This window comes from Malania oleifera, chromosome 7 (genome assembly GCF_029873635.1).
Source record: "Malania oleifera isolate guangnan ecotype guangnan chromosome 7, ASM2987363v1, whole genome shotgun sequence".
Lineage (NCBI taxonomy): Eukaryota > Viridiplantae > Streptophyta > Magnoliopsida > Santalales > Ximeniaceae > Malania > Malania oleifera.
Window position 1 is genome coordinate 107,174,015 of NC_080423.1, and position 12,735 is coordinate 107,186,749.

A 12,735-nucleotide genomic window follows, 5' to 3' on the forward strand; every position below is an offset into this window, starting at 1 on the left:
CGCAACCTACAACACTTTCGACAAGAAGAAGTTGCTTTCAGCCCTCCAGTTCAACAAGGGAGTAAAAAGGGGAGAACCTTCTTTCGTGGTACTATCGGTAGTTTCAAAAAATGAAGAAATAGGCAAATATCCGATTGAAATTATGGAAGTGTTAAAAGTATTCAAGGAGGTAATCCCAGAACAACTCCCCAGGGTTTTACCACATCGACGACAGATTGACCACGAAATTGAGTTTTTGCCGAGGGTAAAACTGCCAACATGTGCCCCTTATCGAATGGCGCCACCTGAGTTAGTTGAACTTAAAAGGCAACTAAATGATCTAATAGCAGCAAGGTTCATCCGTCCATCAAAAGCACCTTTTGGGGCCCCAGTGTTATTCTAGAAGAAACAAGATGGAAGTCTGTGATTGTGCGTAGATTATCGGGCTCTTAATAAGGTAACAGTTCGCAACAAGTATCACATTTCGTTGATTGCTGATATTTTTGACCAATTGAGTACAACCAAATATTTCACTAAACTGGACTTGAGATCAGGATAACACCAAGTGCACATTGCAGAGGGAGATGAACCTAAGGCCACTTGTGTCACCCGGTATGGAGCATTTGAATTCCTTGCCATGTCTTTTGGGTTAACAAATGCACCTAATACTTTTTGTACTTTAATGAATCAAGTTTTCCGAGACTACCTTGATCGATTTGTAGTTGTCTACCTTGATGACATAGTGGTATTCAGCTCATCCTTAGCAGAACATAAAGATCACCTTTGGCAGGTCTTTCAAAAACTCCGAGAAAATCAGTTATATGTAAAATGTGAGAAGTGTGCTTTCGCTCAAAAGCATATTAAATTCTTGGGGCATATCATTGAAGAAGGCCAGATAAGGATGAATCCGGCAAAGGTACAAACCATCCATGAATGGCAAGCACCTACATCCATTAGAGAACTGCGATCCTTCTTGAGGCTAGCCAACTACTATCGGAAGTTTATAGAGGGATACTCTAGAAGAATTGTGTCGTTAACAAATTTATTGAGAAAAGAGGTACCATGGGGGTGGTCAAAAGATTGCCAATCAGCATTTGTTGAATTAAAGAAAAAGATTGTAGAAGATCCTGTACTAACCCTGCCTGATGTGACAAAGTCATTTGAAGTGCAAGCAAATGCCTTACACTTTGCATTAGGGGGAGTTCTTTTGTAGGAAGGGCATCTCGTTGCTTTAGAAAGTAGAAAATTAACGGGTGCCGAACAAAACTATACAATGTGAGAGAAGGAACTTCTAGCTGTGGTACATTGTCTTCGGGTGTGGAGGCACTATCTCTTGGGGTCCAAATTTTCGGTAAAGACAAATAATGTGGCAGTTACTCACTTCTTGTCACAGCCAGGACTAACCTCAAAACAAGCCCGTTGGCAGGAGAAGCTAACTGAATTCAATTTTGATTTTGAATATAAGGCAAGGAAGAAGAATGAAGTAGGTGATGCTTTAAGCAAAAAAACTGAATTGGCAGCACTGAAACTCATAAGTCATTTATCAACTAGTAGGGTGGCGTTACCCTTGAAAGAACTTATCAAGGAACATTTAAGTACAAACCAGCAGGCCCATACATTGAGCAAACTGATAGAATAAGGGAAGACACGACAATTCTGGGTAGAAGATGGGCTAATAATGACTAAAGGCAAGAGAGTCTACGTGCCCAAAGTTGGGAACTTGAGGAAAACCTTACTAAAAGAGTGTCATGATACATTGAGGGCTGGACATCCCGGATGCCAAAGAACTCATGCATTGATTACACAGGGGTACTATTGGCCGAATATGCAAGACGATGTGATGAGTTATACCAAAACTTGCTTGATCTGACAACAAGACAAGGTAGAAAAAAGACCTCAGGATTGTTGGAACCATTGCTAGTACCTGCAAGGCCATGGGAGAGTGTCTCTTTAGACTTCATTTCCTCATTGCCAAAAGTAGAGGAGTATGACACGATTATAGTAGTAATTGATTGGTTTTCAAAATATGCAACTTTTGTACCAATTTCGAAGCCATGCTCAGCAAAGAAGACGGCTCAATTATTCTTCAAACATGTAGTGAAATATTGGGTTGTTCCAGAGAGCCTAATCAATGATAGGGATGCAAGATTCACTGGGGGATTTTGGGGCAAGCTCTTTCATTTGATGGGGTCAAACCTTAATCTTTCCACCAGCTATCACCCTCAGACAAATGGTCAAACAGAGCGTTTTAATGGGATGCTAGAAGAATACTTACGACATTTTGAAAACTCAAATAAGAAAAATTGGGTTTCCTAACTAGACACAGCACAATTTTGTTTTAAATCTATGAAATCCTTTGCGACTAACAAAAGCCAATTTGAGATTGTGACAAGTCGACAACCGACTCTCCCGCACACTCTTGATGGTCCACACAAGGGAAATTGCCCGAAAGCATACCAATTCACAAAGAACTGGTTGCAAAATATAGAAGTCACTCGAGCTCAGTTAGAAAAAACATCAAAGTGCATGAAGAAATGGGCAAACAAAGGGCGACGACCACAACAATTTGAAACTGGAGATCTAGTTCTTGTAAAAGTGCCACCAGAGACATTTCAATTTCTTTGTGGCAAAAATAAAAGGCTTTTATGCCACTACGAAGGTCTAATCCAAGTGATCGAAAAGGTGGGACATGCATCTTATCGACTTGAACAACCAGAGTGGATGAAAAGCCATAGATGACCAGTCCATCCGGTGTTTCACGTCAGCAACTTAAAGCCATTCCACGCTGATGAAGCAAATCGAAACCAACAACAGTCAAGGAGACCAACAATTTCCAGAAGCAAGACTGTAGACAAAGATGTCCATGAGATCCTTGCAAATAGAGTCGTCAACAAAGAAGGTCATCAATAGCAACAATATTTGGTTCAGTGGATGGGGTTGGGAGAAGAAAAGTTGGGAAAAGGCAGAAAATCTCTAGCATGCCATGCAAAAGATTGAAGATTTCAGAAATTCGAAGACAGCGACACCAGCATCAACATCAGAAGATTGAAGAGACCTTCTAATACACATCGACGAGGATGTCAATAAAATGAGTGGGGGAGGATGTAAGGGAGTGACAATGTAATAGGAGAAAAGGGGAAGAGAGATACTGCTCTAATTGTATTCTCCAGGGATTTATAATGAATCTTTAATTGCTTGCGTTAACGTTTGTATAGTTATTCTCTTGGATATGAATAATACAAGTAGACCTTTTCATTATGGTGTTATGTTGCCTTGGATTGTGATATATCTTATTGCTTTAGTATGATTCCATGTATATGACTGCCTTTGCATTCCTAGTTTCTCATGGGTAGTGAGACTTATCTAGTGCTCGTGCTTGCAGGCTTGAACGTGTGATTATTGGCTGACTCATCGGGGGAGAGCTCTCAACAAGTGCCACACGAGCCTTGCTTGAGTTCTATTTTGGGGGTCCGTGACAACTAGCTTATTGCAAATATGTTCGTTCCTTGATTCAGGGTTATACCAATCATCCACCTTAGCATGTGCATTTTGCCCACTTTTACTTTTTGAATTGTTTCTCAGTTGCCTAGCATTCTAATGCATGTAGCATGGCTGGTGTACAGCCATCCTACAAAACTTTCCTTCTAATTTTAATAGTATTCTATGATTGCACAACACACCTAAAGCACTCATCCATTTTACCCAATCTGCTTCAACTCTGTGAATTACATCCTCTTCAATTTCTCCCTCCGCTTGCATAATAGATCCAAGATATCGAAATCTAGTGGTATTGTTGATTTCTTGATTATCAAGTTCAATATAATTTTCAGTATTCGTCCTTACTTGGTTAAGATTACATTTCATGTATTTTGTTTTGTTTCTACTTATCCTAAAATCTTTAGACTCTAAAGTTCTCCTATGTTCTAACTTAGATTCTACCCCTCTCCTACTTTCATCAATCAAAACAATTTTATCTGGAAACAACATACACCATGGGACCTCATTTGGATATATTCCTAGTGAGCTCATCAATCACTAAAGCAAATAGATAGGGGCTCAAAGTAGAACCTTAGTGTATAACTATTGTGATCAAAAATTCTATGGACTCTCCTCCTGTAGACCTAACATTAGTTGTTACTCTTGTACCTAGCTCTCTGCATTTTCTTTCTCTAACTCCAACTAGTTAAAATATTCTCTTTCCTCTTCTTTGTATCTATTCTAGCATATAAATTATTATATGCTCTATGTTTAGCTTCACTAATGGCCTTTTTCGTCTCTTTTCTAGCCTCTTTATACTTTTCAAAATTTTCTATATTTCTACAATTTTTCCATGTCCTATACCAAATTCTTTTTATTTTTACTGCTTTTTGGATATCTAGGTCCCACTACCAACTTTCTTTGCTATCCCAAGACTCTTCCCTTGGATTCACCTAAAAATCAATTTTGCTATCTTTTCAATAAAGTTAGCCATACTAATCCATAGAGTGTTTGCATCCCCCTATTGTCCAATCACCCTTTTATCATTTTATCTTTAAATTTTACAATACTTTCACCTTTCTGACTCCACCACATAATTCTCTAGCATTGATTTATGTTGCTCTTTTTCTTCCAGTTCTTTATACAAATACCTAATACTAAAACTCTATGTTGTGAAGTCAAGCTTTCCCCTAGGATAATTACAATCCTTAAAAGATAAACAATATCCTCTTCTAGTTAAGAAGAAATCTATTTGGCTTTCATTTTTCCACTCTTAAAGGTTATTAAGTGTTCTTCTCTTTTCTTAAAGCAAGTATTCATTATAACAAGATTGTAAGACATTGCAAAATCAAAAATCATATCCCCAAGCTCATTTTCATCTCCATATGCACGCTTCCATGTATCCTCTCATAACCTTTATTATCCTTTCCAATGTGTCCATTCAAATCAGCTCCTATATATGTTTTTCCAGACCCTGGTATCCCTCACATGATACCATCCAAATCTTCCCAAAATTGTATTTTAAGGTTTCCATATAGCCTAGTTGTGTAGCAAAATAGGGTCCAAAGGAGCAAGATTCCACATCCTCATAGCATTCCTATCTCTCCTTTTGCCCCTCCAACATTGGATTCCAATAGTGGAAAAGGGCTTTCAAACTTCCTAGCATGACTCAAAAAGATGTTAAAACCACTGCCAAGTCAGATTCTTGATTCCTCAAGCAATAGGGCAATGAGTGACAAATGATTAGGGCTCTCATTATTTTCTTTGCAGGTGAAACACTAATCAACGAATGCCACACCTCTTCTATGAAGGTTATCCCTTGTGAGGACAGCTTCCTGACGAACAAAGAAGAAAACTTTATTGGGAACTTAAATTTCCAAGGAAGTAGCATAACCTTTGTTCATTAAGAGGTAGAAATTCTTCAGTGCTAATTTACTACTTCCGTCCATCCATCTGATAGAATTTTTCAGGTCAAGATTAATTATGGTGTTGTAATGAGTGCCAAAAGTTTGAAATTTCTTGAAGCACCTATCTTGCAAATCCCTTATAAAGAGCAAATCCCAAACAATCCCCTTTCGGCCCTAGGAGAAGATGCAAACAACCATAGCATCCTTGCTTGTAAGCGGATAGAGATGAATCTTTTTTAGAGGATCATCTCCACACCACACATCCAGCCAAAATCTATTTCTAGAGCCATTTCCCACCAAAAAAAAAAAAGTGTATATTTAGATAATTCCTTTGATCCAGCCATTAATTCTTTCCACAACCCAACCTCAAGAAAAAGACTCAACTTCACGCACAAATCAATGATGCAGGACAGCATCAAGGATCTGCTGCCAAGGGAGAATTTAGAAAAAATTTGATGAGAGAAAATAAGGGGAAGGAGGAGGAGGAGGAAGAAAGAAAAAAAGGGGGAGGGGGAAGAAGGAGATGAACTTAGGGGGGAAGAACACATGTTAATCTTAATTCAAATTCAACAATAACCACCTCTAACACAAGAAATCACACATATACCCCTTAAACTACATGAAACTACAAGACAAACCCCTAAAATACACAAATATTACAAACAAGCCCCCAAAACGCATAATTATACTATAAGCAAACTAAACACATACAATAAATGACTAAATAACTAAGCAGATTTGGGTTCAGACCCAATAATCCACTAACACTATTCTTTGACATAGGCCTCCACATTGGGAAAATAATTATCCAACCCAAATACCCGCTTCTCATCCTACGTTAATTCGTTCCTTCCAACTCCACAAAAGTACCAACAAGTCCATCACCATGAATAGAATCATCTTCATAATAAAAAAACAAGTGGCATGCTTCTGAGTGGAAGAGTTTGAGATGACATCAACTTATGCTTCTTCTCGTCGGTGGAGAGGGAATACGAGGTGGAGAGGGAATAAAAACTTCCATATCCATCATGCTTAACCCTCCCATCAAATAAGGACATTTTTTGGATATGACAAATCTTGAGAGAAAGAATATCACATTGCACTGTCTCCATAATTGAGCCAATCTTGAAGGGGTGCAAGCAAACAATCACAGACCTTCAAGTTGGTATTGTTCACCAAAGCTTTCTATGTATTGCATTGAGGTTACAAAACTGCTTTTGACAAATCATAGTTTGAAATATACTAGTTCGCCTTCAATCTTCTTTTTCTTCAACCTTGTGGGAAGGGAGCATGTGCTGGAGTATTAAACAAATCTTTCACATTGCCATCATCACCAAAATCACTTGGGATTTCTGTTTGTACTTCAACTACTTGAATGCCACCATTGTCATCTTCTTTTTCTACAATGGCCATGACCTGCTTAGGACATTGAGTTGCTCAATGCCCAAAATCTTGACATTAGAAGCACTTGATTGATGATTGAACCCAAGTGGTCTTAGTCTCAACTACTTTACTCAATGCTCAACTAACTTCTCCCGTACAACTCCACTAGTCTCAAAACCAAAGGGTTGATATAGGGAAACAAAACATGGGGTGACTTGTCGCCGTCCCCCTTACGCACTATTCTCTGTTAAACAAAGGCCAACAAAAGAGTGTGCCTTATTTCTCTGATAAGAAGGTTTTTTTCTGCCAAGAGCGGATACGCCCTTCATTACAAGTAGTGCACTCAATTCGCAAAGGAGCAGGGGAAGAAGAACATCTTCTTATTCAATACTAGCTAACCTAGCCTATCCATCTCCTTGGCCTTTAATTCTAGAGTCTTTCTTCCCTGCTTCGCTGCCTATTCTTCTTAAACAGATCTATGTTTGTTATCAAAACGAATTGTTTTTGCCTTCTTGGTGTGAACTCCTAACCAACTGATCTTCATCCAACACCAAACTCGATGGCACTTTGGCTGCCACAAAGATATTTCTATCTCCGAATGGTTGCTACCTCATTGCAATCAATCAGTCTGTTTATTCCAGCCAGGTGTTATTCCAAAGAGATTATGTGAAGGACCCTAATGCTGAAATAAATAAGAGGAACAAGTCTTCCATTGAATGGCTAGAAAGGACTTAGCCTCCAGGTGGACTAGAAGTGGATTTAGCTCTAGGAGTCTTGTGCTACATATGTGCTACATATCCTCCTTGGTCTAAGTGGCAACGTGTATTACATCCCCAAACAACCAATTGCCAAGAAAAAATTCAATTAAAATATTGCAATTCCCTCAAACACAAACTTTCGGAATTCACAAGGTAGCAAGCATATTTTAGCGAATCATACAAGATTATCACAAGTACAACAACAAACAAGGCATTGCAGCAATAATTTCAAATTAGTCAACCCAATTTCTTGACCTAACAAAAAACCGCCACCACCCACATACACAAGTACACCAACGACAAATCAAATCACTTTTTCCAGACCAGCATGTATAATGGTACTTGCTAAAGCCTTACAGGATGATTTAGGATGTAGAGTCCATCAATTCTAGAGTAATTTATCTATGATGTTACAACAATCTTTAGCATGCATATTCATAATCTCATGTTGATGAGATATCAACTTGAAATTTTGGGAAGGTACAAATGTACAATTAATATCTAAAGGTTGCAAACTCTAATTTCAAGTAAGTTTGACATCACATTAAACTAAGATGTGTAAGCCATTTTGAATTTTACATATATTGGCTACTTCACAAACTTCCATTTGTTGATAATTGATATAAACAATACCGGCTGGCAATCCACTGAATCATCAAAAATTATAATCACTTGAGAAGAATATGAAGTAGTTTCTTTTAATGACAGCAATAAGTTAAGACTTACCCCCAATTCCCTTTTTAATGAAAGGATTTTTTTTTATATTTTGGAACATGAGTCATAGTTTGCTTGTTTTATGTATTGGTGATGATGAGTTAATAATGAAATTCAGGACTGGAACACTATTGATTAGCTATGTTTTGCTTGTTCTATGCTTTGGTTATGATGAACTAATAATGAAATTCCAGTGGAAATTTTGGAATCAACTGCCCTAGTTTTATTTATTTACGAAAAGTTAGGAACAAACTTTGTTTTATGCTAACACAGATACAGACAAGCATGTGTGCACACAGGTGCTTATTAAGAAAATGTGTGCGCATGCACATAGTATGCATTATTTTATAGCAATGAACTTTGAATGCAGGAACTGACTAATACCAGTACAACCCATCAATGGAAAAAATAAAATGCAAAAGACTTCAATCACGGAAAAGTTCAAACTTAAATGGATCATGACACTTATAATCAATATAAAACTATCTTGACAACAATCTATCGTGAGGGGGAGAAAAAAGCAAGTGCGTGTTTTCTTGTTTTCTTTTTAAGAGAGAGACAATCGTACCTCAAGTAATATGGGAAATCATCAAATGAAACTTGTATGTCTTTGCCATCGAGAATTCCAGCAAGAATGTCTTCCCTGAACACAGCACATCGCAGAGAGAGACCTGATGTCGAAGCTGGCTGCGAGTCCCTCGTCCACTCATTTCTTTCCTCCAGTACCTGTTTAAAGATACTTTTGCTCAATTCCAGGTTACAACTAGTCGACGGAGCTAACATCCTCAAAAAAGGCCTTAGCAAATCATTCACCCCAGAAAATTTTACATTGCCTGCCTCTATGCCAGAGTCCTGGTTGCAATCGAGAGGAAGGTTCTTGCCCGTTGCTCCAATATCAGCAGCATTATCACATGCCCCATTTGGAGCAGAACTGCACTCCAGACCGTCAAGCTCGACCTCCGGAACATCACGAACAACAGAGTGAGTGGACAGCTCCATCCCTTGGTTGGTTTTACCATTGGTCTGAGCTGGAGGCTTCCAACGCGAAGACTCTTGTCTCAAACTTGAGAGAATAGAAGCTGCCCCAGCCACAGCAGAAGGATCCCCTGCCTGCCGTCTTTCCTGAAGCATATATCTTCCTAAACTATTATGAGCCTCTGCACCCCCAATAGAGGAAGGTGCCTTCATTGTAACCTCAGTCAGAAGTTGATGAAAAATCTATACATATAAAATTGAGGAAACTTGCCCACACAACAAATGCAACTCAAATAAATAAAAAGGAAAAATATAATGAACAGGGAAGCCTGACAAGGAAGGATACATAAGCATGGTTCCCTAGCAATCCAAAAACTACTTCATCCCCGGAACTAAGGACACAACTGGTATTCTTCTTAACAAGAGCCCCATTTACATGCACAGATCCCTTGCTCCCCATGCTTTCAAGCATGGCCACAGCAATACCTTCACGCTGATCATGTCAACAAACAAAAAGAACTCATACAGCCATGTACAAATAAGGAAAACAGCAGCCCAGAACTAATCACTACTGAGCCCAAGATATGTGTCTTTATCATGTCCATGTAGTATCAATATACATGACTGTGCGTGCAGAATGCACAAACAAGAGAACATTTAAACTTGCATATAATCCCAAATGGAGTTTAAAATGAGAGCATAGTTACCAAGAAATACCTGTGTATGCTTGATCTTGCATAAAGTTGCGCTAATCGTTTGGTCTTTCAATGGGAAATTGCAGTGTTTGCTGGAACCAATGGTGAAACTCGATGTAGAAATGACAACATTTGCATTCTACAGTATATAATAAAAAAATAAAAATTCATTTTAGCCAAAAGATAAAGCAGAGTAACAGCTACAAATTGAGATTTCATCAAATGATGCGTGCCCGAATTTATATAATTCACATTCTGACCAACTAAATGCATCTCATATGAGAAACATCTCACCATCGCAGACTGTGAAAGAAGCTTGCACCAAGGCATCACCGTTTCGAAATTAGGGTTCTGCTTCTGACAAAAACTCCACGAGGAGAAAGAACTCTTCGGCTTCTCCACCACGATCGGTGGAATCCCTTAAACAACCAAAACCTCAGCCTCATAAATCCAAATTCAAATGCAAATTCAAATTTTCCTCATAGCAGAAACCGAAAAAACCAACACGCTACAGAATATAGACATGCAAAGAGATCAGTGGCAAACTGACAAACAACTCCTCACCTTCCGCGATCGGCGTCGACACCGCGACCGCCGGCGCCGCCTCTCCCTTTCCAGAATTCACAGCATCCCCGGCGCCGCATCCAGGAACTGCAGGATCCACGGGACCACAGTCGGCGGGATCCGCCGCCGGCGAGCACAAATCCTTTGGATTCTCCGCAGCCAGCGCTGATTTCTCCGAAGCACCGCCTGTCTCCGCCTGAAACTCGCGGAAATCGAACATTCAGCTCACAAACATAACATCAAAATCCAAAACTCCAGAGCTTCAAAAACACCGTAACATTCATGATGGAAAAAAGAACAACACAAAAAAAGAAAAAGAGAAGAAAGAAAAAGAAGCTCGAGATGATCGATTCTCGTGACCTTGTGACGCTTTGGCGACGGAGGCTTCTCTTCGGAGGACGAAGATCGCTTGCTGTTGTTTCCCGATAGAGATCCACTTCGTCTCGTCGAAACCATGACTCCCCTTTCTTTCTCCGTTCGAGACTTGGAAAGAGAGAGAGAGAGAGGGAGAGAGAGGAAGAAGAAGGATATATGCAATTATGTGATTTATGTCTTTCCAAAAAAAAAAAAAATATATATATATATATATATATATATATAAGCAATTGTGCCGTTTTTCGTTTTTCCTTTTTCTATTTTCTATTTTTTATTTTTTATTTTTTAAGTTTTCTATATCTGGTAGGTGGCTGGATATTCAATGCCGCGCGTCCTTTTCTTTCTTTTTTTTTCTTTTTTTCTCTTTTTATTTTTGGCGTTTGGGGTTTCATGCGGAAGAGCAGTGCAGTGGCCACTGACCAGACAAGCGCAGGTTAGCTCGACAAACGTGAGGAGCGCAGGATAGCGCCGTTGTTCATTTCTTTCGCCCTAACGTGTGCCACAGCACTCTTCTCTTCCAGCGCAATATTTTACGTGAAATATCTCACATTACACTTGTGCAGTGACGTGCTCTAACGTGCACCGGGTGCGACTTGCTAATTGTTTTTGCATTTCTCCTTTTTTATTTTCCCTCAAGTAATGGGGCCATTCCGCTTTGGCAATAAATTACCCCATCACTTAATAAAAGGTCCACTAATTATTTATTTTTCAAATTATTAAATTACATAAATATCCCTTAATATATGACAAAAATATGATAGCTACCCTCGGGTTTTAAATATGGCAATGATGATTACTGAAATTTAGTAATTAATTACACGAAGGTGTGGTATAATTGTATTTGACACCCTTACATGAATTGTATATTCATTTATTATTGTGATATTTTATTACTTTGATTCAAATTATTATATTATTATTCTTTGCTACGAGCAATTTAACATATCCAGTCAATTATTTTAAAATGTTTAAACTTTTGAAGTATAGTGCCACATGTTAATTAGGAGTCTACAAAAATTATCGAAAAATTGAAAATCGAACCAAAATCGAACTGAAACTATACACGATTTGATTTTTCGGTTTTCAATTTTCGATTTCGGTCGTAATTTTCAAAAATAAAAAAATTTGGTTTTGGTTTCGGTTTCGGTTTCGGTTTTATGTTGAAACCGAAAAACTGATTTATAAAAGATATATATATATATATATGTATATATATATAATATGGCTAGTAAAATGTAGCATACAATATAACCATATAGTCACTATAGAAAATAAAAATCCTTAATAAATTTTTAAGAACTTTATGAAAAATAAAGGTTATTTTTGTTAAAAGTGACCAACATATTTTATTTTGTTAAAATTGTGAATTCTTATAAAAAAAAATTAAAATGTTCAATAAATTTTCAACAACTTTATGAAAAATAAAGGTTTTTTTTTGTAAAAAAATCGGTTTAAAACCGAAAAACTATAACCGAACCGCCACATTTTCGGTTTTCAATTAAAACATAATTTCGGTTCTATTTCAGTTTCGGTTTCGGTTCGAAAATATCAAAATCAAAAATTTCAGTTCGATTTTCGGTTCTGGCCAAAATTGAACCACACCGAACCGTGTACAGTCCTAGTGTTAATATATTCAATCGTGTTGAAGTGTAATCCACTAGATAATACATTTTTAAAATATATTCGACAATAATAAACTCGATCGAGTTAGTTCAAATGGTAAGGGCGACTTGTGACTTTGATGACTCTAAGGTCACGGGTTCAATTCCCTCTTGAGAGTTTACCCCGATGAATTACCAGGGGTGCATCAATAGGTATGCAGCTTTTATCTTCCGAATTTTGTGTCACATCATAGTGTCCAAAGTGACGCAATAGTTGCTGGAGTTCCTAAATTACCAAAAAACAAAA

The 12,735-nt window shown here is 38.0% G+C and overlaps 1 protein-coding gene across 4 annotated transcripts in view; it reads right to left on the bottom strand.

Moving 5' to 3' along the window:
• LOC131160549 (uncharacterized) overlaps positions 1-11,024 on the bottom strand; it is a 56,737-nt gene extending 45,713 nt beyond the window's left edge. Inside the window, exons 1-7 of one of the 4 annotated variants that reach the window (XM_058116352.1) lie at positions 10,813-11,024; positions 10,453-10,648; positions 10,183-10,307; positions 9,911-10,027; positions 9,540-9,686; positions 9,056-9,436; positions 8,787-8,944 (exon numbers count right to left, since the gene is read on the bottom strand). In XM_058116352.1, coding sequence (XP_057972335.1) covers positions 8,787-8,944; positions 9,056-9,436; positions 9,540-9,686; positions 9,911-10,027; positions 10,183-10,307; positions 10,453-10,648; positions 10,813-10,908 — 1,220 coding nt within the window. In that variant the 5' untranslated portion in view covers positions 10,909-11,024. Of the gene's footprint in view, positions 1-8,786; positions 9,437-9,539; positions 9,687-9,910; positions 10,028-10,182; positions 10,308-10,452; positions 10,649-10,812 lie in introns of all 4 variants that reach the window. The other 3 variants (XM_058116351.1, XM_058116350.1, XM_058116349.1) reach the window with 3 other exon arrangements.
• Positions 11,025-12,735: the final 1,711 nt, after the last annotated feature.